Source organism: Lepidochelys olivacea, assembly GCF_965140295.1.
Source record: "Lepidochelys olivacea isolate rLepOli2 genome assembly, chromosome: 5".
Lineage (NCBI taxonomy): Eukaryota > Metazoa > Chordata > Testudines > Cheloniidae > Lepidochelys > Lepidochelys olivacea.
This window is the reverse complement of record NC_140415.1, coordinates 120,079,715-120,104,402: the sequence shown is the minus strand read 5'-3', so window position 1 is coordinate 120,104,402 and position 24,688 is coordinate 120,079,715. Positions and strand designations below refer to the sequence as shown.

The 24,688-nt window shown below is 43.6% G+C and overlaps 2 protein-coding genes across 3 annotated transcripts in view; one reads left to right on the top strand and one right to left on the bottom strand.

Annotated features, from left to right (window-relative positions):
- RIGI (RNA sensor RIG-I) overlaps positions 1 to 4,843 on the top strand; it is a 37,040-nt gene extending 32,197 nt beyond the window's left edge. For both annotated transcript variants that reach the window (XM_084629732.1, XM_084629731.1), the window contains 2 exons: positions 1,299 to 1,445; positions 3,379 to 4,843. In XM_084629732.1, coding sequence (XP_084485858.1) covers positions 1,299 to 1,445; positions 3,379 to 3,684 — 453 coding nt within the window. In that variant the 3' untranslated portion in view covers positions 3,685 to 4,843. The remainder of the gene's footprint in view (positions 1 to 1,298; positions 1,446 to 3,378) is intronic.
- Positions 4,844 to 5,483: 640 nt separating this feature from the next.
- ACO1 (aconitase 1) overlaps positions 5,484 to 24,688 on the bottom strand; it is a 49,039-nt gene continuing 29,834 nt past the window's right edge. Inside the window, exons 10-21 of the mRNA XM_084629733.1 lie at positions 23,885 to 24,001; positions 22,475 to 22,634; positions 19,171 to 19,306; positions 18,419 to 18,503; positions 15,779 to 15,935; positions 15,082 to 15,206; positions 12,324 to 12,428; positions 11,780 to 11,922; positions 10,081 to 10,228; positions 8,621 to 8,743; positions 7,245 to 7,430; positions 5,484 to 6,228 (exon numbers count right to left, since the gene is read on the bottom strand). Coding sequence (XP_084485859.1) covers positions 6,115 to 6,228; positions 7,245 to 7,430; positions 8,621 to 8,743; positions 10,081 to 10,228; positions 11,780 to 11,922; positions 12,324 to 12,428; positions 15,082 to 15,206; positions 15,779 to 15,935; positions 18,419 to 18,503; positions 19,171 to 19,306; positions 22,475 to 22,634; positions 23,885 to 24,001 — 1,599 coding nt within the window. The 3' untranslated portion in view covers positions 5,484 to 6,114. The remainder of the gene's footprint in view (positions 6,229 to 7,244; positions 7,431 to 8,620; positions 8,744 to 10,080; positions 10,229 to 11,779; positions 11,923 to 12,323; positions 12,429 to 15,081; positions 15,207 to 15,778; positions 15,936 to 18,418; positions 18,504 to 19,170; positions 19,307 to 22,474; positions 22,635 to 23,884; positions 24,002 to 24,688) is intronic.

Below are 24,688 nucleotides of genomic sequence, written 5' to 3'. Positions count from 1 at the left end.
CTCCTCCCTCCCCCTCCCCCTTTTGAAAAGCATGTTGCTGCCACTTGCATGCTGGGATAGCTACCACAATGCTCTGCGCGCTCTGGCATTGCAAGAGTTGCTAATGTGGCCACGCCAGGGCACTTGAATCTGACAGTGTGAACACACGGCAGTGCCTTCCCTGCTGCGGTCTCTGAAGGCTGGTTTAACTCCCAGGGCTCTACATCTGCAAGTGTAGCCATGCCCTGAGTTGATGACAGAAACCAGTTTAAGCCCAAGTAGTTCATTGTGTCCACACTGGGTATTCTGATTCATGTTCTGAACCATTCCAGATTTGCTCTGGGTCTACACTAGCAATGTCCTGTTTGTAGCCTTTGGCTACTGATTTCACAGCTCCCTGAAGCCGTGGATTCTGGAAGATTTCAAAGGGCCACTGGTGAGCAGGTGGGGAGTATAGGAGGATGGCTCTTTGAATGATGTTTAGGCTGCTGGCAGCCTAGTCCAGACAATATTTGTCACGCACATACTCCCAGCATATTTGTAAAGCCCGTGGTTTATCTCCTACATCTTAGAACTGAAAAAGTCTCCCGTGTGGAGAATGTCAGAGAGATGCTGTCCTTCGTGCATACTGTCCCAGTAGTGGTGTCTGACTCCAGCAAAGAGTCTGGCCCAATCAGCAAAGCTCTATCCACTTCAATGCCAAAATTAACTTTGACCACTGTTTAACTGCAGTGACTGCAGAGATGAAAAGCAGTCGGTGTCTAACATTGGCCAGGATCTGGGCCTAGGAGAGAGTATTGCATTGTAGTGAGCACCCTGAGGCTCTGACATAACAAATATGCCCTGAGCGTGCTCAGAAGTGAGTGGTGGCGTGTGGGTTTTTTCCTTCTTCCCCTGATGCTCTTCACTCGTCAGCCATCTGACCATCTTAGACAGGTGCTGGCTTCATATTTCTACTAAAAAGGGACTTTGTTCAAGAATTGGATGTCAGGCTGCCCATCACAGATGTATTTTCCACTTCTACCACAATTCTTATGCATGGGGATAACTGGAGTTGGCAATTCTGAAAATAGGTGTGGTGCCCTTTGGGGAGTTATTAGACCTGAGAGACTGAGTCACATTTTCATAGGAAATAGCAGAAAGGAGCTTGAATTCCACCATGACCACCATTTTCAGGACCAGGTCTACAACTGGTGTAAATCAGCATAGCTCCATTGACTTCACTGGAGCTACGTGGATCGACATCAGCTGAGCATCTGGCCCTCAGTGTTTCTCTGAAGATCATAATATCCATTTGTTTCTAATGCTTTGTTTTTTAGATAAATGACCTGCAAAACAAGGAAAAGACCATGCGAGATTCCAGAAAGAGAGGGAGAACACAAAAGCCCCTGGGGGGCAATAGAAAATTGCTCTGTGGGAAGTGCAAAGCAGATGCCTGTAATACAGAAGACATCAGGGTTATAGAGGTAAGCGTATAGCTTAGGAATCTGTGAATGTTATGCTGTGCAAATAGTTTACCAGCTGAGTCTTACCAGTCCAATTTCAGTGTTACATTTGGTGTGGAAGTTTAAAATGACCAGTTTGATGCAGAATGGGACATAAGAACTTTAGTAACAGATCACACCTGTGATCCATCCTGTGGACAGTATCAAATATTTCAATGAAAGGTGTGAGAATCAGTGTAGTGTACAATCATGGAACAACTGCCTGTAGGAGAAATTTCTTCTTAAGTCCAGGCTGTTACCATTTAACTTACACTCATAAATAGTGATTTGATTTTTTTTATCCTACATAATGTATGTTTATCCTCAAGCATGATCCATTGGTTGGTAAATGTATACAAACAGGAAATATCCATACCTAAACAAACCACCCATGTTCATATTATACAGCTACAATATACATGGTACCTGGATACTTAATGTAACTGGCTGTTCACTTTCCACCCACAGGTTACTTTCTTCTGAATCTTTTTTGCTGCAGGTTAGCACTGAGTGAATTTCCAGTGGTTGGTTTATGCATGGTGCAGGGGGAAAAATAAGTTAGCTGCATTACCTTTCAGTTTCATTAGCTGCCCCCTTTGTTTTTATATCATGACAGAGGCTGTATAGGAGTGCGCTATTTACTTTCTCTATGCCATCCAATATTTTTTATAGCCCTCTCACGGTGCTTTCATATTCATCTCACTAAAACAGTTGTGATCTTCTCAATCACTCCTCCTATGGAAGTCTCTCTAGCCTTCAAACAACTTTCATTACCCAGAGCTGAACCCTTTCTTGCTGCTCTGCATCTCTGATGAAGGGAGCAGGGCCCAGCATTCCCGGGGAAGGCGTATCCTTGCTTTACGGAGCAGCACTATCCTTTTAGGGTTATTTTTCCTTCTCATTTCTTAGGTGGTGCAATGTTTTTTGCTTTTTTTAGAACTGCTGCTGTGCATCATTCACATGTTCTCATTGGGCTGTCTAGGGTGACCCAAGGGTCTTAGTCATGCTCTGCTCCCACCCACTGATGGTGGGAAAGTCAGCTGGGCAGCTCTGCAATTGGAGAGCCTTTTCCTTGAGCCAGGAAATCTAAGCATTGATGTTGGGGTTTCCCATGCCTGGGGTATTTCATGTGCTGCAAACAGGTGGTTTCCAAGCAGTGGGGAGACTGGCAGAGCACAGCTAGGTGATCTCCTGCTCCCTGTTTTAAACAAACTCCCTACACCTGAATTGACCTCTCTGGAGTTTCCATCCAGCTCCCCAGTGAGACAGTAACCGACCTTAGGGACTATGGAACACAGTCCTCTTAAAATCATTTACACTTGTAAGGACAGCTGTGAAGTGGCATGCACTGTTATACCACACAAGGGGAGGTGGTAATAGGAGATTTATAAGAGAAGACTCAATAAATTTTCACCGACGCAGCAGAGACTTCACCAATCCTTGCAAATTACATTTGGTTTTACAATTTCGTGTGAGAAGGGGAATGAGTGACAGATCATCTCTCTTACTTTTTTTGTAAGTGAATTTCCTTTTTCATAATTGCTACTGCAACTCAAGCTATTTCTTATAGAAGAATAAGGTCTTGCAGCTTATGGTTTAAACCACGTGACAGAGGCAGAATTCCCTTGGCAGTAGTGTAAGATCAGTGGGAGCTACAGGTACTCAAGCCATGAAAAGGTCCCAATTCAGGCACCCAAAATTAGTTGGCCCTTTTCAAAAGTGCCCAATCCTACTAGCTCCTGTGTCAGAATTAGAATACTTGACCCAACTCTGCTGCCAAGTAGGCTATGAGGGTAAAATGCGATGGGATTCTCTAATGAAAGGCACTCGTATGAAGGCCAACCAATAGAAATTTAGGAATTATGATAAATTTCTGGTATTAAGCTACATCTAATACTTTTACTGTCATTTTTAGGAGTCTCACCACACAGTCTTAGGTGCCCTGTTTAAGGAACGTTTTCTAACAAAGCCTCACAAAAAACCAAGCTGCTATGACAACTTTGAGAAGAAATGTAAAATGTACTGCCGGGACTCCAAGTGCCAGCATGACTGGGGAATTACAGTGAGGTACAAGACGTTCGATGACCTCCCAGTGATCAAAATTGAAAGCTTTGTGGTGAAGGATGTCACAACTGGGAAACTCTCAGTTTTCCGGAAATGGAGGGATGTGGATTTTGCGATGAGGGAATTTGACATTAATGAAATGTCCAGTACAGAGTGAGTAACAACTGGTTCATCACCACCCTACTGTGTGAGCTATTTCATACACAAATGCACATTCCTAAATACATGCAGAATGGGCAAATGGCAGCACTTGCTTAAAGAGGGTTCTGCAGTCTTTCATTCGTAATTCTATTATGAAGGTTATGCTATCTTGTACTCAGTTCTAAGTGGATGGATGTAGATGATAATGCTCTAAGAACTATTGTATTTCATGCCATGGCTGATAGACTTTTTTTGCCCATTTTATCTCAATAGTCTGGCATTCTTTTATGTACACTCCCTCTTCATTATTTGTCACCTCCAACAGACTAGTAAGAACACTTCCTAATTTGTATTCTGACTGTATGCTAAGTTAAGTCTTCACCTCTGCAAAATAGTTTGTGTGGGAGGAAAAAAACAAATTGAATGCCTAATCAAACTTATTAGCTAAAACATCTAGATAGGTGCAATTCTATAAGTGAACAGTTGAAGTTGCATGTTTTGCATTGATGTATCTGTTTTGTTGCTATTTGTTCATGTTGCACTTTATGCAGACCATGTAGCCTGAACTCATTAAATCTTAAATTCAATTCACCTCCAGATGTCATTTATGCTAGGATGTAGAGTTGTTTACAGGCAAAATACAATACAGGTTGGTTCCTTCACAGTAAGGAACTGAAGTCAGATTTAAAACATTCAACTTTCTGGATTTAGAGACTACCCTTGGTCCCTAATTTAGTGTGCTGTGAGGAGGACTGGATAATTTTTGGTTTTCAACTAAACAAACACTTTCAGATTTAAAAAAAATCTTGTTCGGAAATGTTAGGCCACTTAATCTCCTAGTGGGAGGCAGGTCTAGCCAGAACTGATTTAAAGTCAAACCAAGAGCTCCCATTATACCTGCAAGAGGTTCGCTTCATCCCTTCCATTAGACAAATGAAATCCACTGTTAGGATACAGCCAAACAGACAAGGATAAACAGTTCCTTTGTTTTCAGGGGAAGCCATTTACTTTTAGGTGGAAAACTTTCTCCATAGTGGTGAGTGGCAGCTGTTTAACAATTGTGCGCTGCTAACTAATAAGTAGCACAATAAGTTTAAGTAGACACTTATCAGTATTGCTCTGTTAATTCCTCATGAAAATGGATGCATTTAAATAAAACTTTAATGGAAGTGTGATTAGTAATCCATAATTAAGTAGTCTTTCTACAAACTGGTTGCTTCCTACAGCAAAATTGAAGTGTTAGAAGATTGAACTTGAGCATTTGACTATTTCCATTGTTACACCATTACTTTCGGAGTTTAGAAAATTCCCATTCATAAAGCCAGTGTGTTTCTTATCCTTCTGACAATCTTTGTTACTGCAAAGTTAGTGTGCTTTAATGTAGTACAATTTCTATCAGGGTTGATGCAGATAAACAAGTGCATGTTACCCCCACTGTGAAGACAAGCCCAAAGATGTTCTAGGCTTGATGCAGGTGGTCACAACAGTCCCTCATTGTAGCTTTCAAAATGTCCTCTCCCCCAGTAGTTAAATAGTAATATGGGAGGAGCCTCTTTAGTAGCACCTAGTATGTTCAATGTTTTGGAAGCCACTACAACCAGTGTGTATGCAGTGGACACTTATTTAAAACCAAATGTGGAGTCTTCAAAGAGCCACAAACAATATTCTTGTTGTAGTAGTTGCATCTTACCTGTAATTTTTTGTAGGTTGGATGTTTATCCTTGAAGGACCCCATTATCAAACTGTACTTCTCAAACATACTATCACCCTCTTGCTAAAGATAAGTCTGTATGCAAAGAAAGTCCAATGCTATAGTGAAATTTTCAAAAATAGATTTTAATCTTAGAAATTTGTTGCCCAAAAGGTCCACTGTCCCAACAAAACCTAGTGCTTAGAGAAGATGTTCTTAAAGGAAGATAATTCACATTTTGTAGTTAAGAGTAAGCTAAGCAATTTACTAATTTCAGCATTAGCCACTCAAGGAGGGATTCCAATCAAATGCTGTTTAAATAGGAAGAAGGGGAAGGAGCCAACCTCAATCTAGAATCCAGGGAAGGGGGCTAAAAAAAATCCCAGTGTACCCTGTCAGTTTCTGGGAAATTGAAATGAGCATAGGACTGTATCTGACTGACAGGTGCCATCAAACAAAATGCACCATGTACAAATCACCAATTGTTACAGAACAGGCTTTGGCAGTGGTTACAGATCCACTTTCTGCATCACCCCATACTAGAATAGTCAATCTAGCCATCATACAAAAAATAAATGATTGTGTCAGGAAACTGAACACATTCTACCTTTTTGTCAACAAGCCCCTGGGTAATACAGTCCACAAGGAGACAACTGATTTCATGGTTTAGACTTCTAAGTTCTGTGCTTATTGGGCATTCTCATGTGGCCATCAAAGGCAGGTTTCTAACTGGACAGGTGCTTGCTGTTGCTTTAATTAGGACGCCATTTTACGGATCATGTAGTTCAGGATGCCACCATTGCGGAAATAAGTGAGCTCCACATCAGTGTCAAACCTCATGATGGCTTGGAAGGTTTTCCCTGTATCCAGCTGTGGGGATTAGAGAGAGAACATTAACAGAGTACATCCTGCTGTCTAAGTTCTGCCAGTGTGCCAAGTGCAACAGGATCTGGTAGTGAAAGGAGGATTATTTCCCACATACAGCTGGAAGCCATGCTTTAGCAACAACAAACATTAAGCAACCAGTAATGTGCAGAAGTGCCAGACTTAGCTCCAGATACAAAACCCCAGTAACTTAGCTCCAGAATCTAGTAATGGTTTACTTATGTCTTGGAGCATGGAAGTTTGTATCCCTTAAAGTGGTTAACTTTGTTTTTAATAGCTAAATACAACTATTTAATGTTTCTAAATTCGTGGCAAAAATATTAATTCTACAAATGTTTTTGCAGCCTCATTTTCTGTGGTGTTGGCACAGAGGATAGGGAACCAGGAAAAAACCAGTTATGAAAAGGTTAATCACTGTTTCTATACTAAAAACTGTACAAGCTCAGCATTTCCCGGAGTTGCGCACATTGTGGATTGAGATATATTTTAGTTTCAAATGCATGAAGTGATGCACTGGGATTTGTAGTTCTTCCCTTGTGGGGGGTGTGTGTATATATATTTTTTAATTAAGCAGTCTCCTACCCACAGCACTTCTTCAGACTTATATTGGACTACTTTGAACTCTACACTATAGCAAAAGTGGTGAAGCCCTCAAATGTTGGAAATCTCATCTAAAAATGTGCTCACCATTTATTTGGACCTAGTGTATTGAATGCTTAGCTTAGTTTAGCTGTATGGCACTGACTGTTGTGCAAAGTGCAATTTATAGGGGTGGAGGAAGTCAAAGTTAAGCATCAGTGGACTGCATCAGTATTGTGTAGTTGCATGAAGTACACTTTATGGATTTCATTCTATGCCACAGCGTTTCTGTGTGAAGGTGTCACTCACACAACACCATAGCAGCAGCTGGACCAAGAATACTGGAAGGTGAGAGAGTGAGTTTGAGGGACTTGCTCACTCAAGGGTGCTTCTGAAAATCCAACCCACAGAATTCTGATTACCTTGATCTGGACATTCATCCTTGGTGCAAGTTCTTCAGGAAAGACAATTGTGTAACGTTCCCGTCCTGTGAGACCTAGACTCTCCGCATCCTCTCCGGGCAGATACTGCAGGGGAATCACTCCCATTCCTACCAGGTTACTGCGGTGGATGCGCTCATAGCTCTCAGCAAGGATGGCTTTGATTCCCTGGGAAATGCAAACATTCAGCTGTGTTTACTGTAGTCTCTCTATAGAGGAGGTTGGGAGAATTCTCCTTATTACTAAACAGAGTTATAGGCAGAGATTTGCAAAAGTGACTAGTGATTGTGTTCTAAGCACCCCAAAGGGGCCTCAGAGGGTGTGCTCAGCCTGGATTTTTCAGAAAGTGCTCCTTTAAAGGTATTGTATATGGGGGCCTGGGCCATAAAGTCTCATAGCGCACACACACAGGCACCCTGAGTAAGCTTGTGCTCTGGGCCACATGACCTCTGTTCTGTGGATAGGTGTCATTTATATTGTGCTGTCTCTGTCTCTAAGTTCTGCACTGTTTGTATGTTTTTAAATAGTCACACCATTGATCACATGTAGTACAGCAAGCCCTTAAACAACTCCCAGTTTCAATAGAAACTTGCACTTTTTCCAAGAGGTTTGGTTTGAATGGAAGTGTAGAAAACAAACCAAATCCCCACTGAAGCTAAGGCCAAGACTCCATGGGGTAGTTAACAGCACATAGGAGCCCCCCTCACCGACTGGTATCATACAACCCCAGAACAAAGTCATTGCCCCACAGAGCTCTAAGTCCAGGTAAATAAGTAACTGTTACAAGTTCCACCCCATTTTGGTTGGAGTGTCATGCACAAACCTACCATAGTTAAACTTGGGGGAATAATTTGCCAACAGCCTGCAGTATGCAATCTCTTGCTTTTGGTGGGTGGTTATTTGTAGCGTGGTGTTGGTCATCTCAGTTGTATGCTATTGTTTCTGCAATAGGGAGTCCTGTTTGTGTATGAAACTTACCTGTTTACTGGGTAAGTATGAATTTCTTCAGGAGGGATAACCGGCTTCTATAGTATATAGCTCGTGTTGTGGGCTACAACACTGCTGGGTATCGCAAAGGCTCTGCTGTGCCTGTAGTGGTTTGCTTTGTTCTCAAAGTTCAATCAGTTTGCCCAGAAGGAGCCCCTTCTTAACCAGCATAGACCATAATCTGAATTCTTCTCTCATTTGGTCTAAGTGATTGACAGTAGCATTCTACTTAGAGTGAGAGACACAGACACACCTTGGAATATTCCTTCGAGGGGGAGTTTGGGCACAGGATGCTCATAAGCATCTAGGAAAAGTGAACAACGAAGGGTGGTTCTAACTTCTCCACTTGCATTTATTACAGAGTCACTCACCAGTAGAAAAGGGCCCTTTGCTGCCCAGTCCCTGGAGCTTCCTGAGCCATACTCCTTGCCGGTCAGCACAATCAGGGGATGGCCGGCCTGCTTGTACCTCTCAGCAGCATCATACACATCCAGCTGGAAGGAATACCAGATCCATTAGATGCCTCGTAGGGACATAGACTGGGAAGCAGCAGTGCTCTTTAGTGCGTGCACAGCTACCAGATGGGTGCTCCAAGAACGCCATACATGTGCGAAATACCACCGTTCCGCATAGAGCTAGCCTACAACCCCATGCAAGTGTGCTTTGCTCAGAATGTGAGGGGCTACGGATGGAGTACTAGGACATCAGGTCAGGTAATACCTAGGGCTTGTCTACGCTATGGCGCTTTTAGCAACAAGGCTGCGTCGACACAGCCTCGTCACTAAACGCCTGCAAGTGTACACGCTCTTTTGCCGTATTTTGTCAGCACTTTTGCCGACAAAATACTTCCAGCCCCATGAGCGGCATAAGCTCTGTCAGCAGGAGAGTGCTCCTGCCAATACTGCTGCTTGCGTCGGCAAAACTTTTGTCTTTCGCTGGGGGGGCTTTTTAAGTACCCGTGAAAGACAAAAGTTTTGGTAACAACTGCGCAGTGTAGACATAACCATAGTGTCCAGTCCCAACACTGATCTCTCTTCCTATAGTATTAACCAGTTACAGCCCTGCCGGTATTACACTACGTATTCTCTTGGCAGAACTGCAAATAGCCAAGAATAGTGGAGGATGTCTTTTTATGTTGGGATGAGAGCTGGCAAAGACTGCACGTCTACACCCCCATGCTGTTAGATTTTTGTCTCTCTAGAAATACACATCTAGCTTGCTATATAAATATATATAGAGAGAGGTTACATATAGATCTGTACAGCCTCAGAATTATGAGCTGACCTGTGAACTACACATCTCATTTGGAAGCAGAAGTATGCAATCAGGCAGCAGCAGAGATTACAGTACAGTGTTAAACATAAAACAGTAAAGGGAAATTTTAAAGATTTGACAACCTGAGAACTGGTTGTGTGCTTGTCTCACTTAAAGTAGGATGGCTAAAAGCAGCATTTTTCTTCTGCATAGTAAAGTTTCAAAGCTGTATTAAGTCAATCTTTTGTTCAGAATTATGAACAACTTCTATTCCTAAAGTGTTTGTAACGCTAAGGGTTCTATGGCATAGATATTGCTACACACAGAATATACAGAATGATAAAGGTGTATTCTCTAGAGAGAGATCTCATAGTTTAAAGAGACAGATTCTCAGTAAGTCAGCAGAGTTCCCCTGAAGTCATTGGCCCTACATCCGCTGACACTCCCACTATTCTCTACTCTAGATGAGGATCTGACCCAAAAAACTAGGAAATAAACTCAAAAGTAACTACTGCAGGCAAACTAGTTAGGTGCCTCAAGGTAGGCAGCCCCAGTGTGGGCCAAGCAGTGTACTCACTGTTTCTCCAGAAGGGAAGTGGATGGTCTGGGGTGCCTGCTTATTGATGAATTTGTTTGACAAGCGAATGTTTGCAAATGTTCCTCTGACCATGACAGCGTCATTACCTCTGCGGGAGCCATAAGAGTTGAACTCTCTAGGAGTCAAGCTATTAGGAAAGAGAGACACTGGTGTTTATTTTTAAACTGAAGTGGCTGCAGGAATTAACAGATGTGAAGAGGCATCTCTGAAGCTAGATCCAGCCATCTTTTGATAGTTTGAAAGTTCTCTCCTAGCACTCACATGGTTCCCAGCAGCATAGTAGGGGACCAGCTGCCAGTTCATTATTTCTATTTCAACATCTTTGTTACCAATCCACTGTAGCACATGCATGTAACCTAGACCTAGCCAGAGAGGCTGCCAAAGAATTGTTACCCCAAGCAACATACACAAGTGGTGCTACGATAATAGGAACCAGGCTGCATTTAGCCACAAGAACCAATAACAATCTCTTCTGATTAGCTGCTACTTAATCTCCACTACCGCTTACTTCTGTTGCTATAGCACCTATGGTCCCTGGCCAGAGCCCCACTATGCAAGGCATTGTTCGAATCAGTAGAATTTGAGCTCTTGGGGGCAGGCTAACGGATACAGAGGGGAAAAGGTAATACTAAGAGTGGGTGTACATGGCAATATTAATTTATACAGAGAGCATAAGACTTATATATGACCCCCAAACAAACACACCCAGGTCTCCTTCTAACTGAGCCAGTAACAGAGAGACAAAGCATAGAGCAGGGCTGTTTGTACTGGGATCCATCCAAAATGTTACTTTTACATGCTACATTTGTTTTGCAACTTGTGTATGGGACTTTAAACTTTCAACCCCATTGACATCAGTGGGACTTGCACCCATGAAGCAAGAGTGATTTGCATTCAGTAACCTCTGGTACATTAGCACATTGCATTTAAAAACCTGTTGAAAGGCTTTTGTTACAAAAGCAATGATTTAAAAAAAACAGTATTGTTTTCAGAAACAAAATTCGTGCCACTCAGAGAGAGGGACTAGGGATTAGACACACCACACCGTGCATGAAACAGAACAGGGAGTCAGGCCTGAGAGAAGATTCCAACATTAGCCCAAGGCCTGGTAGACAAAACCCCAGACCTCCCATAGAACAGTAAAGCAAGAGCGCAATGTTCTCAAGCCTGTGCCAGCAGCTGTGCTGACCCAGGAAGAACATCTGAACTCAAGAGTTTCTGTAGCGCAGGAAGTCCTGGTTTGACCAGTGAAGGAGTCCTATATTATAGGGGAAAGGTGTTTAGGGTCAAAGCTTGGTGCCACTGAAATCTATGGAAGTTTTGCTGTTGACTGCAATGGGACCAAGATTTGGCTGGATTATCTGGAAGGGAAATGGCTCCCTATTCTCTCTGCCCTGGCTGACGCAGCTCATACTGTAGCATGAAGCAAAAGGAGTCAAGGGAGGATGTGAGGTGAGAGGTGTTCGCTTGCCATGTGGTCCTAGGAAGGCAGCTGCTCTGGACAGTAGAAGGAACAGCTCTAACAGGTGCAAGGAGGTGAAAACAGCAGGGTGGGAAGGCACGTGAATTTCAACCCTCTGACTTACACAGTACAATCACTGAACCACAGAGCGAGAGGGGGAAGGAGCAGAAAGGATGTGTATGAGAAGGAAAATATAAAGCATTTAACTTGACTTACCTTCTGCTGGTTAAATAACGAGCAGCAGGGCTGTTCCTTGCTATATTCCCAGCCGGAGATATGTGGTCAGTTGTTACAGAATCTCCCAAATTTAAGAGCACGTAGGCATCAACTATGGATTTAGGGGGCTGAAGCTCCAAAGTCTACCAAGCAAACAAATATATATATATTTATAAAATTAGAATGAAAGTGACCCAGAATTTGTTGAGTTGATTGAAAAGGGTGGGAGGTGCACTAAAAGGCAGCTAAACTAACCAGTCAAAAAAAATCCACCCGTTCTTCAAACAAATCTTCACCCTCTGAATATTCATTAGTTGTGTTGGAGTGTTTTTTCCCCCTTTGGATCTAAGCTATTTTTGAGTGTGAAAAAATCACCCTGAGGGACTATGAGAGCAGAATTTGGCCCAGTTACACAGGTGGAGGTCTGGAATAGGTTATCACATCAGTGGATTACTCCAACTATACACCATTTTAACAGGAGCGTTTGGCCCTAAAGTGAACAGAAAATCCTTTGGAAAGGAGAGAAAAAAAAAAATGTACCTACCAGGTTCTCAAAGAAAGGGGGTGATTTAATGTATGTCGATTTGGGATTCCAAGTATATAGTTTATCAGATGGAGTATCTAAAGCATTCCAGGATTCATTTACTGTCTGAAAAACAGAAACTAACATTAAATTTTCCAGAAGTATTTAAGTGACTTGGAAGCCTAAGTGACTTTTAAAAATAGGACTTGGGCACTTTTGCAAATGTTCTCTCTCTTAGTGCTTTTTCAATGCCTGATGGAAAAGCTTATTACAACAATATGCGATTGTGTGCTTCTGTGCCATCATCTAGAGTACTGAAACAAATAAACTTCACACCTTCTCTTCATTACAAATCAAAAAATTGCTCATCCAGCTGACTATTGTCTATAATACATTGTACACAGCCTGAGACTACTTTGCTGTTCTACCGTGCTTTCCGTAAGAGAATCTCAAAGCACATTCAAAGAATTAGTGAATTACGCCTCAATACCCCCATGAAGGCAGGAAAGTACGGCTAATACACATTTTCTTGTTTTGCTATTAACATTCAATTAAGCCACTTGTACTTCAGCCAGAAATACCTACTGAGACCGAACATCTCACTTTCTAACAGAGTCCTGGGGCAAGAGAGACAGCAATACCATCTACAGGATTACATTAAGCAGCAAAGTACCCTGGAACAGTGACAACCATTTAATCTATTGGAATTAGCCAGTTACACATCATTCTAATTTTAAAATGACTACTTTTAACAGCAGCAGCAGGGTAAGTGGGAAAAATATACATAAGAACGACCATACTGGGTCAGACCAAAGGTCCATCTAGCCCAGTATCCTGTCTTCTGACAGTGGCCAATGCCAGGTGCCCCAGAGGGAATGAACAGAACAGGTAATCATCAAGTGATCCAACCCCTATTGTCCATTCCCAGCTTCTGGCAAACAGAAGCTAGGGTCACCATTCCTGCCCCTCCTGGCTAATAGCCATTGATGGACTTATCCTCCATGAATTTATCTAGTTCTTTTTTGAACCCTGTTATAGGCTTGGCCTTCACAACATCCTCTGGCAAGGAGTTCCACAGGTTGACAGTGCACTGTGTACAAAAATACTTCCTTTTGTTTGTTTTAAACCTACTGCCTACTAATTTCATTTGGTGACTGCTAGTTCTTGTGTTATGAGAAGGAGTAAATAATGCTTCCTTATTTACTTTCTCCACACCAGTCATGACTTAGTTGATTTAGTTGGGGATTGGTCCTGCTTTGAGCAGTGGGTTGGACTAGATGACCTCCTGAGGTCCCTTCCAACCCTGATATTCTATGATTTTATAGACCTCTATTATATCCCCCCTTAATCGTCTCTTTTCCAAGCTGAAAAGTCCCAGCCTTATTAATCTCTCCTCATATGGAAGCCGTTCCATACCCCTAATCATTTTTGTTGCCCTTTTTTGAACCTTTTCCAATTCCAATATAACTTTTTTGAGATGGGGCGATCACATCTGCACGCAGTATTCAAGATGTGGCGTTCCATGGATTTACATAGAGGCAATATGATATTTTCTGTCTTATCTGTCCCTTTCTTAATGATTCCCAACGTTCTGTTTGCTTTTTTGACTGCCACTGCACATTGAGTGGATGTCCTCAGAGAACTGTCCACAATGACTCCAAGATCTCTTTCTTGAGTGGTAACGGACCCCATCATTTTATATGTATACTTGGGATTATATTTTCCAGTGTGCATTACTTTGCATTTATCAACACTGAATTTCATCAGCCATTTTGTTGCCCAGTCACCCAGTTTTGAGAGATCCTTTTGTAGTTCTGCATAGTCTGCCTGGGACTTAACTATCTTAAGAAGTTTTATATCATCTGCAAATTTTGCCACCTCACTGTTTACCCCTTTTTCCAGATCATTTATGAATATGTTGAATAGGACTGGTCCCAGTATAGACCCTTGGGAGACACCACTATTTACCTCTCTCCATTCTGAAAACTGACCATTTATTCCTACCCTTTGTTTCCTGTCTTTTAACCAGTTACCAATCCATGAAAGGAACTTCCCTCTTATCCCATGACAGCTTACTTTGCTTCATTACTTCATTATCAGGAAGACCTTACTAAACAGCTGCAGAAGCTCTTCTTGCTGAAGTACAAAAGTCAGTTAGATTCATAGATATTAAGGTCAGAAGGGCCCATTATGATCTAGTCCGACGTCCTACACAATGCAGGCCACAGAATCTCACCCACCTACTCCTGCGAAAAACCTCTCACCTATGTCTGAGCTATTGAAGTCCTCAAATCATGGTTTAAAGACTTCAAGGAGCAGAGAATCCTCCAGCAAGTGACCCGTGCCCCATGCTACAGAGGAAGGTGAAAAACCTCCAGGGCCTCTTCCAATCTGCCCTGGAGGAAAATTCCTTCCTGACCCCAAATATGGTGATCAGCTGAACCCTGAGCATATGGGCAAGATTCACCAGCCAGATACCCAGGAAAGAATTCTCTGTAGTAACTCAGATCCCACCTCATCTAACATCCCATCACAGGCCATTGGGCCTATTTACCATGAATATTTAAAGATCAATTAATTGCCAAAATCATGTTATCCCATCATACCATCTCCTCCATAAACTTATCGAGTCTAATCTTAAAGCCAGATAGATCTTTTTCCCCCACTGCTTCCCTTGGAAGGCTATTCCAAAACTTCACTCCTCTGATGGTTAGAAACCTTCGTCTAATTTCAAGTCTAAACTTCCCAGTTAATGCAATAGACTAGGTAACCGATTCACCTCTATTTTCTGGTAGACTTCTTTAAACATCCCTGGAATGACATACTGATGTTCAACGGCCTGGATCTCGTCTCTTGTTGGCCAGAGGTCTTTTAGGAAAATCTCCTTCCCTTCTGCATTTACTCCTATAAGAAACCACGCACCCTTAAAGTTCATGTACAAACATTCCACTCGCAAAAGTGATCCAATTTCTATGTGCTGTTCACTCCCACTATTCTCTACTCTGCTCCAACACTCAGGGACCCTGCTGCCTTAGCTTTCTAGCCTGGCTTTGACCCGGTGGACTGGGATCTCGTGGAAGTTGATGACGACATTGTCAGGGTGAACTCCCATTGGTATTTTCTGGTAGGGCTGCCTGGAGATGGTGTGCAAAGCAGGCGTCCTTCAGGTCTGCCTCACCCCCCCCCCCCACACACACACACACCCCTGAGCCTGCAGAGGCACAGCACCCAATATTCCCATGAAGGAGCTTCCCTAGGTTCAGGCGATTGGTGCTATTAACACACTTCTCCCCCACGTGCGCTTAGTGGCCACTATTGACCCAACACTTGCTTGTCTTGCATCTCATACGCACCTCATTGGGCTCCTCACCAACCAATACATAAGAGATGCTTCCTCTGGACTCTTCACTTAATATCAGTTGAATGTAGTGAAAAATAGTCAGGGGGGTAGGGGAGAAAACCCCACAGTTTCTTACCTAAAGGCTCCTTCTCAAAGTCAATCCTTACGGTCCCTGCGATAGCATAGGCTATTACCAGTGGCGGGGAGGCAAGGTAGTTGGCACGAGTATTGGGATGGATGCGACCCTCAAAATTCCTGTTTCCGGACAACACGCCCACAGCTATGAGGTCCCCCTGCAAGACAGCAGTAGAGACAAGTGAACACAAGCAGCGGAAAGTCAAGGGCCTTCTGGTTCAAATGCATTCGGAATGGCTATACGGCTAGGGGCAGACGGAAAGGAAAGCGTTCTGTGATTGTACATGATTAAGGCTACACTTTAGTCACAGGTATTTTTAGTAAAAGTCATGGACAGGTCACGGGATTGGGGGACAGGGCAGCTAGCAAACAGCACAATACAGCTTAGAACAGCATGTAACAGAGCAGGTTACGTAAACAAACAGCAGGAGCATGGCCGAATGGTGGCACATGGTCTGGGTCGCCGGGGAGCACTCCTGCCAGAGGGATCGGCACTGACCAGAAGTCGTCAGGACCTACATTTTGTGGCTATCCCAAAAGGTAGTACTGCCACCAGCAGAAGGCCCCGAGGAAATGGCTCAGCACCACCTGCTGAATTACCAGCACCACATTTTGTCTGTCCTGTGTTACCCTGAAGGTCAGACTAAAGGCAGAGACCATCTGTTTGTTCTGTGTTTGTACAGGACTTAGGAGCCCCAGCCCTGGACCGGGACCCCTTTGTGCTAAGTGCTACTGCAATCCAAATCATCATCAAAATGGTCCTTTCTGGCCATCTAGGACTGTTCCTGAAGCACTGAAATGTTCCTTGGAGGTCTTCCATCCATCCTGAACCAACCCAACACACTAATATTAGCCTGAAAGAAGTCTGGCTACAAACCATCTCAATAGCCTCACAGACAGCCACTGAATGAATTAATATCATTACAGGTTTCAGAGTAGCCGCCGTGTTAGTCTGTATTTGCAAAAAGAAAAGGAGGACTTGTGGCACCTTCGAGACTAACCAATTTATTTGAGCATGAGCTTTCGTGAGCTACAGCTACATCTGATGAAAGCTTATGCTCAAATAAATTGGTCAGTCTCTAAGGTATCATTACAGTATCGCTGAATGAGAGATTCAAAGATTGGGCCACCTACAAAGCTCCACTGTCTTTTATTAAAAGACCTACAAATATATTCATACAGGTGGCTTGACACGGTTTGTCACAGCAGGGAATAAACAGAGGCTTATTCTGAGAGGGAAAAAATGTTTCACACACAGAAATCCTCCCATAAGCTTCTTAAACATGCAAGTCAAAGCCATCACAACCACAAACAAAGAAGCTCATCACCACACAGTTGTGAAACTGGTTAACATTAAAGACTGCGAAACCTGGCTAAGAGATGACCTCTGAATCCCAGGGCAAGGCTATACTGTGAACAGGAAAACACAATAAAACAGAATCTTGCTATGTAGCTCTCAGGTATTCTGAAGGACCTCCGTTCCCACAGGGCAAGCAGAAAATCCTCTCTGCCTCTCCAAAACACAGGCTTCACTTTGGTTTTTTCCCTGTTAATGCCCTTGGGTTACTAGAAAATGCATGTAGGAAACATCAGTTTTGACAGTGCTATCAAATTCTTAGCTTTGGCTGAGAAGAGATTGCTAGTCAAGTGAAGATGCCTGGTTCTGGCACAGAAACATTCCTATGAGGAGACAATTTTAGAGACACAGCCCCTTTTCACCTGTGATCTATTCAAGATTTTAAGCTAGAGGCCAGATTCAGTCCTGGTATAGACTGAATGGAACCACCCTGAAGTTGATGGATTTGTACCCTCTTACAATGGGGTTATATTTGGTCCGAAGTCTCTCGCTGTCAAAGGGGGTAGAAGTGCTTCCAGGTTCCCTTGAGATGACTGCAGACTCAGTTTTCAAAGATGGGTAGTGATTTTGGGGGCTCTACTTCAAAGGGCCTGCTTTTCTGAGGACAGGCGCTCAGCACTCCTAAAAGTGAAACCAGGCCCCTTTTAAAAAGGTATCTCAAGTTGACCACCCAGAAACTGAAGTACCCAAAACCACTAGTCACGTTTGAACACGTAGGCCTCTATCTCCACAAATCCAGCCATATACACCCATTTATAAACATAATCGGAGTCATTTGGATGGGGGATATTATTCCAGAGGGCTACATTTGTTCCATTTCCGGACACCCATTCACTCTTTAATTAGACAGAAAGCTACTCTTCATTAAAACAAGGACATCCCAACTAACGAGCATTTTCCCTTTTATAAGGCTGGCTTCTACAGCATCCCCATACTTCATTCACACTCAGGGACTGGCTGCCTCGCAAGCAGACCGAACTCCACATTCCCCACTGCTGAACGGGGAGCTTCTTGTGGGCATCACAGACCCACGGCTTTCTACGGCTGCACGACGGGATGATTTAAGTCGGCTTGCCTGCTCTTGTTGCAGCTTGCCATTTTGTTTACAGGGAGGGAGTTCTCATCTGAGTTGAAGAATCACAGCCCTCTCCTGCATGGATCCTGTGGCAACAAGCCCTCGAGATGTATCTCAATCTCTTGACCAAGTGAAATAAATACGTGATTGTGTCTCTGAAAGACCATGCAGTATTCCATGCTGCAGAAGATTTAACAGCAGCTGAGTACCTGAGTGATGGCTTCTGAAACAGGCTCCGGTAGAGGTCCACTGTTCCCAATGCAGGTCATACACCCGTAACCCACCACATCAAACCTACAGACAGTATTAAATATATTAGCGATCACAAGATAGGTATTAATTACTTTTTGATAAAGCAAACGATCAGGCAGTGAAGCTCTGTCCATGAGGAAATGTGTTACAACACAAACTATTCAGTATCGTTTTCTGCTCAGAAAACGGTCTGTGATGGTCATTTGCATTCTTTTGCTGCTCTAAAAAAAAGTGTATCTAGATAGGTGTATAAATTTGTGCACCTAATTTGCACACACAATTGTCATGGGTACAATGTTTTGCATGCAAACAGTCATTAGTGCATGTGATTGCAACACTGCATAATGGAGACCATATGTTTATCATCAGACAAGACCTACAAGTCTTAAGTGAGATACTATTTTAGAACAATTAAATTTAAGAAATGAACCGTCCCCTTGCCTAACAAGTAGTCGTCTTTAGTGAAATAATAGGCCAGCTTCTCAGCTGGTATAAGAGTCAGCTGAGTAAATGGTGCTGCCTGGCTTACACACACGAGTATCTACCCCTAAGGGCTCAGCTATGCCTTTCAGACTGTGGACACCCATCATTGTCTTACGTGACATCACTTGCTGCAAATGCTTTGCTTGTACAGTCATTACGTTTGCCAAGGATTATGGGAAATAGGCATCAACGAGCCTTGAGACAGTAAAATGAAAACCCCTCTCACCCTAGCTGAGCAAGGTAAGGCATAACTCCACTCTCCCTCAGATAGTAAGTGACAACCCCACTGCCTGGGGACAAGCTGGTTTTAATGTATGGCTTCACAGTCAGACCAGCATCAACAGCTTTCTTAGCAAGCAATCCTGCAAAACACAAAGGGCACCTGTGATTGTTCTTGGCAATGGCACAGTCCACCTGAAAAAAACAAAACCAAAAAATCATCTGACAGCTCCCTTGACTAGCTTGAAACAGAAGAGATTCCATTTCCGGTATTTGATTATTTTGAATCAGCAACCCATGTGCTTAAGTTCCATTGACTCCAAGTGCTTTGATGAACTGTGGTACTGGTTTCTTCCATTTGTAGTGGAAAGCTGTGTGCAGCTACATTCAAAGACACACACACTCACATACTTGGGCAGAATACCAGTATAAGATCAGGCGCTTGATTAGTTTAGTAGCTATTTCTATGCATTAAATAAGGGAAGAGGAGCCATAAAACATTCCATATAAGAATCTGGTGAGCCAGGCCTGAAATATCTATTGGCATAAGTTCACCTGGCCCCTTGATGTAAGCAAATAGTCTCACAATGTGTAGCCTGTTTAAGCAGCATTATCTAATTACCTTCTGAGTGTGAACCTTGTTAACAAGAATATATTTACCCGGAGCCTGAATTCTTCTCTTGGATATTTTATTCCTTTTAAACTGTTTGTCTGTGGACAGGCAAATTCAGTGCTCTTGGTACAGAGTTGACAGCTTTGGAGACTGAAGCCTTCCATTTATTCATAGCAGCCCTGCAAGCCGTATCACAGTGCCCACCTCTGTGTCGCTGGGGCAAGAGGACAGCTCAGCATCTCTGAAACCTGTGACCTCTCTGATGAGGGAGCTAACCAAAAGGTGGCTCGTTTTTGCTAGCTGCTGGGGTCAGTTTGGATGATGCAAACAGACCCCCAGCTCATTTCAGAGAACACTAATGGATGAAATTAAGGGCTTGACACCTAAATAAAAAATGGCCCAACTTTCAGAGGTGCTGAGCATTCACAGCATCCAGAGACATCAGTGGGAGCTGCAGTGCTCAGTAACGGAAAATTGGGCTACACTGAAGGGCTCAGATAAAACTACGGCCCAGATTTTTTTAAAGCCATTTAGGCTTTGCAATGCTGAGCACAGCAATGCCTAACTGATGTAGGAGCCGAAATTGTATTTGCAAAAGGGATTGAGGCATGAGTCTAAATGTACTCCCTAAAGCTTAAATCCCTTTGGAAAATGCGATTTAGGCTCCTAAATCAGTTAGACATTGTGACGCTGAGCACAGCATCACCTAAATACCTTTAAAAATCTGTGCCGAAGAGCCTAACATTAGACACCCAGTTTGAAAGTGGCATACATTTAAACACACAAAACTGTTAAAAGAACATTATTAAGGTTGCAAGTCAAACAAACACTCAAAAGTTAGGCAAAAAGAAGAGGCATACTTGTAGCACCTTAGAGGCTAACAAGTTTATTTGAGAATTAAGGTTGCTTGTGCAAATCTTAATTTGGCTCCTGTGCACGCATGTATTATGACACAATCTTTATAACTGCACGATCACGTACTATTTTTCCCATATGACCCTTGCCTCATTCAGCACATGGGATGGATGGTGCTCCCTGAATGAGCAGCTACTCAATATTTTGTTTTCTACTTATTGCGTAACGTGTCGCCCCAAGCCTTATTTACTGCACACTGAAAACAATTATTCATTTCCTCATGGGCTTCTCTATGCGCTCATCACTATAATGTCTGAGCTCTCCATAAATATTAGTGAATTTATCTTCAAAACACCCGTTAGGTGCGGGAGAGGTATTATCGCCATTGTAAAGATGAGGAGCTAAGGCAGAGAGAGATTTAGGTCAAATTCATCCACCAATTTTGGGTGCCCAATTTGAGATGCCTAGGACCTGATTTTCCAGCACACTTATCATTATATAGCACTTTATATGTGCAAAGCACAGCTCCCATTGATTCAGTTGCAACTGCGAGTGCTTAGCACCCACAACCAGGTCCTGGAGCAACTACACAAATTACACCCGCTTGCCTGCTCTCTTCATCCTCCACCCTCGCAAGGTTCTGACCTTGAATCTCTTTCCACAACTTCAATCACAGAGGAACTACAGAGCCACCTCTGTGTGCCTTTGGAGGGGAGCCAGAACTGGGTCAAAGTGAGGCCATTCCCCCACCCCTCCACTGGCCTGCAGGTTTTCTGGCACACGCACAAACATGGTTGCCAGCCAAAACTTGGCACAAAGATGAAAAAAAAGAAGAGAAGGAATCAAGAAACTGAAACCAGGAACATGAGTGGGAAGTTCTTCCCTTTTCCTCCAGGACACGTATGGGAGGGTGAGTGTCAGACAGAAGCATCCAATGACTACCAAAGAGTTTAATCATTGCTATCAGAGTACTAGATCTAGAACAAGGAACCTCGGGGACTGAGCAATTCCAATTGAAGATAATGCTGTTCTTGGGACGGCGTACCGTGCAAATTCCAACACGTACACGGGCCCTAGCCTCCAGCTAAAATCCATTACAAAATCACCACTGACTTGAATGGCAGCAGGACTGAAACATACATTATGTAGCCCAGCGGTTCTCAACCAGGGGTCTGGGGCCCCCACACTGGTTTCAGGGGTCCGCCAAGCAGGGCCAATGCTAGACTCGCTGGGCCCCAGGGCAGAAAGCCGAAGGGCCGCTGTGCAGGGCTGAAGCCCAGGGCTTTGAACCCTGCCACCTGGGGCTGAATCCAAAGCCTGAGCGACTTAGCTTTGCAGAACCCCCTCTGGCGTGGGGCCCCAGGCAATCGCCCTGCTTGCTACTCTCTAACGCCGGCCCTGGCTTTTATATGCAGAACAACAGTTGTTGGGGCATTGGTGAGCTCTGGAATTTTTATAGCATCTTGGGGGGAGTTAAGAAAAACAAAGGTTAATCCCCCCTGATCTAGGCTACTGTACAGCCAAAGCAAATTGACACCACCCTTGCTTCGCATCGCCTCAAACGCCTCACCGAGAGGTCAGAGGTAGGTGATAAATGAAACTTACCTCACTTATAGACTTGTCAATGCAAGGGAAAAAAGCCATGTGATTAACAGCCAGAGTTTCCAGGTCTCAGCCCAGATATTGGTACCTGGATTCCTCCTGCTCACTCGAGGGGCTAAATTCAGCTCTGGCATAAAGGGATGGGATTCCTTCCATGTCAATGGGGTTTGATTTTATGAGGTTGTACCCAGACCTAAAACTACATCTGCCTGGAGCGGTTCCTCTGATCAGACACGCTTACCGGCTCCTAACATGACCGAGGGGTTGCTGGTATTAGTACAGCTGGTGATGGCCGCAATCACCACCGAGCCGTGGGTGAGCTCGAAGTCAGAGCCGCTATGAACAAACTTCACGCGATCGCTGTGACGGTCTGGGGCAATACTGAATCCTTTGAACCCTTGCTATAAAGAGGGACAATAAAAACAAAGGGAGAAGATGGTTAGTGTGAGAACTGGGAAAGGGAGACAGAATGGTACCAGAAAACAGCTGTACTTTAAAAGGGGAAGGAAGAGCGTTTGGTGACACAGCGTGTGTTATAGGCTCCTCCTTGTGCCCAAGCCACAGAAGATGAGTGTGTAACAGCTTCAGCACAAGATATAGCAGCTCTTGCTTTTAGCTCTGGAGGTCCCTGCTTCAGTCCCCAGCATGTTAGCCAACATGGCAGCTGTCACATTTGCTTAATTGGGGCCAACCCTACCCGCTCATCCCTTGGGGACAAGGTGGCAGCTGCCTCTTGCGGTGGCACACAGGTGGTCTTTTGCACAGGAAGACAACAGAACTCTTTTAGCCTGCACAGAGGCGCCTGTGTGTCTTGGATCCCAGATGAGACTGTACATCAGCGCACAGCATCAGGATCTAGGAAGCCACCCCACTCCCCAAGCTGAGTCACTCAGGTCAGGCCTGGGATTTTGGCCAGAATGCCCAAGAGTTCATACAATTAGCCTGACTGGTCTGAAGTTTGTGTGAAGATCTAGCTGAATGGATGAAAGAACGAATCTTAAAAAAAAGGGGAGAGAACTAGCATATCAATACTACGGACTGGGATAGAAAATCTGAATGGCATAGCAAATCTGGAGAGTTTAGCTGGATTTGAAAACCAGAGCATTCTTCATAAGGTATTGGCTTTTACAGGGAATGAGCCTGAGCTGTAAAGTTTAGATCTGGATTCAGGGCTGAGATTCCCCAGAACTTAGGGGTGTTTAGACTTGGGTCCTAATCAAAATCCTAGACGCAGATCTATTAATTGCTGTTTTTAACCGGATGGACTGCAAGAGGCAGTTAGGGTGGTGGTTTTAAGTTTAGTTGGGCAAAAAGCACTTCTGGAAACCTACAGTGAGTCTCAGACTGGTATGTCATTATCAGATTGAGTGACTACTTCAATACTGCAAATGCTTCACTAATGGGTCAGGAGCAGATCCACGGACCACCCATATTCCAGGACCCGTAACTTGAGAACCACCACTCTAGAATACTTATTCCTTAGCGTGGTCTTCTAGGCTACAGTTGAAAATAACCAGGAAACAACATTCCTGCAAGGTCACACAAAGTGTCCTGAATTGATTGACGCAGACCTGTGTCTCTAATGACTAAGCCCTACAGATAGCTTCTAGAAGACAAACATATTTCCGTTTGCAATGCCACGTGCCCTTACCTTGGCTCCCAGGCAGGTCTCAAAGTCCTTCTTCATTTCTGACACAGCTACTTTGTCCTGAGGTCTTTTGGGCCCACTACAGCAAGGCACGACGGTATGCAGATCCAGCTCCACAACCTGTTCAACAGGAGGAACAGTGCAGCTCAATAAGCTACTGCCAAGGATCGAGCCAAATAATGCAGGATACATCGCTCTCAAGGACACTGGGGTCCCAATGCAGCAATGCTCAACACAAGGAGTTCCACTGACTACTTATTCACTTAAGAACCTGACTGAATCAGTGCCTTAAACTCTCTTCTGACAGCATGAGGCCTAACGCATTTAAGGGCAAAATTCCTCAAAGCCATTTGTAGCGAGTTACAAACTCAGATACTGTTAGCTCCCAAGGAAAAAATTTCACAGCCACCTCAAGTCCCCATTTTCAAAAGTGACTTAGGCACATAGGAGCCTAAGTCTCATTGACTTTCAAAATAAAGCCAATACGATACATGTCTAAGTCACTTTTGAAAACAAACAGATCTGAGGTGGTTTGAAAATTTACCCCCACCCTCACAATCAAGACAAATCCTAGCATCAGGAAGCATTCTGGGAAATCCTAGCAAAGGGGTAGCATACAAGCAGCCTCTTGCTCACCATTTTGATAGTTGGTTTATAGGTGAAGTTGTGCACTTAGGGAAAATTTACAAGATTTCAGAGAGGATCAAATCCCTTTAATCTTGCCTTGTTTGCTAACTATTAAGAGATACTTGGGGGCAAGTTCTGTCCTCATTTAAATCCATGCCACCCTATTATAAATCAACAGGG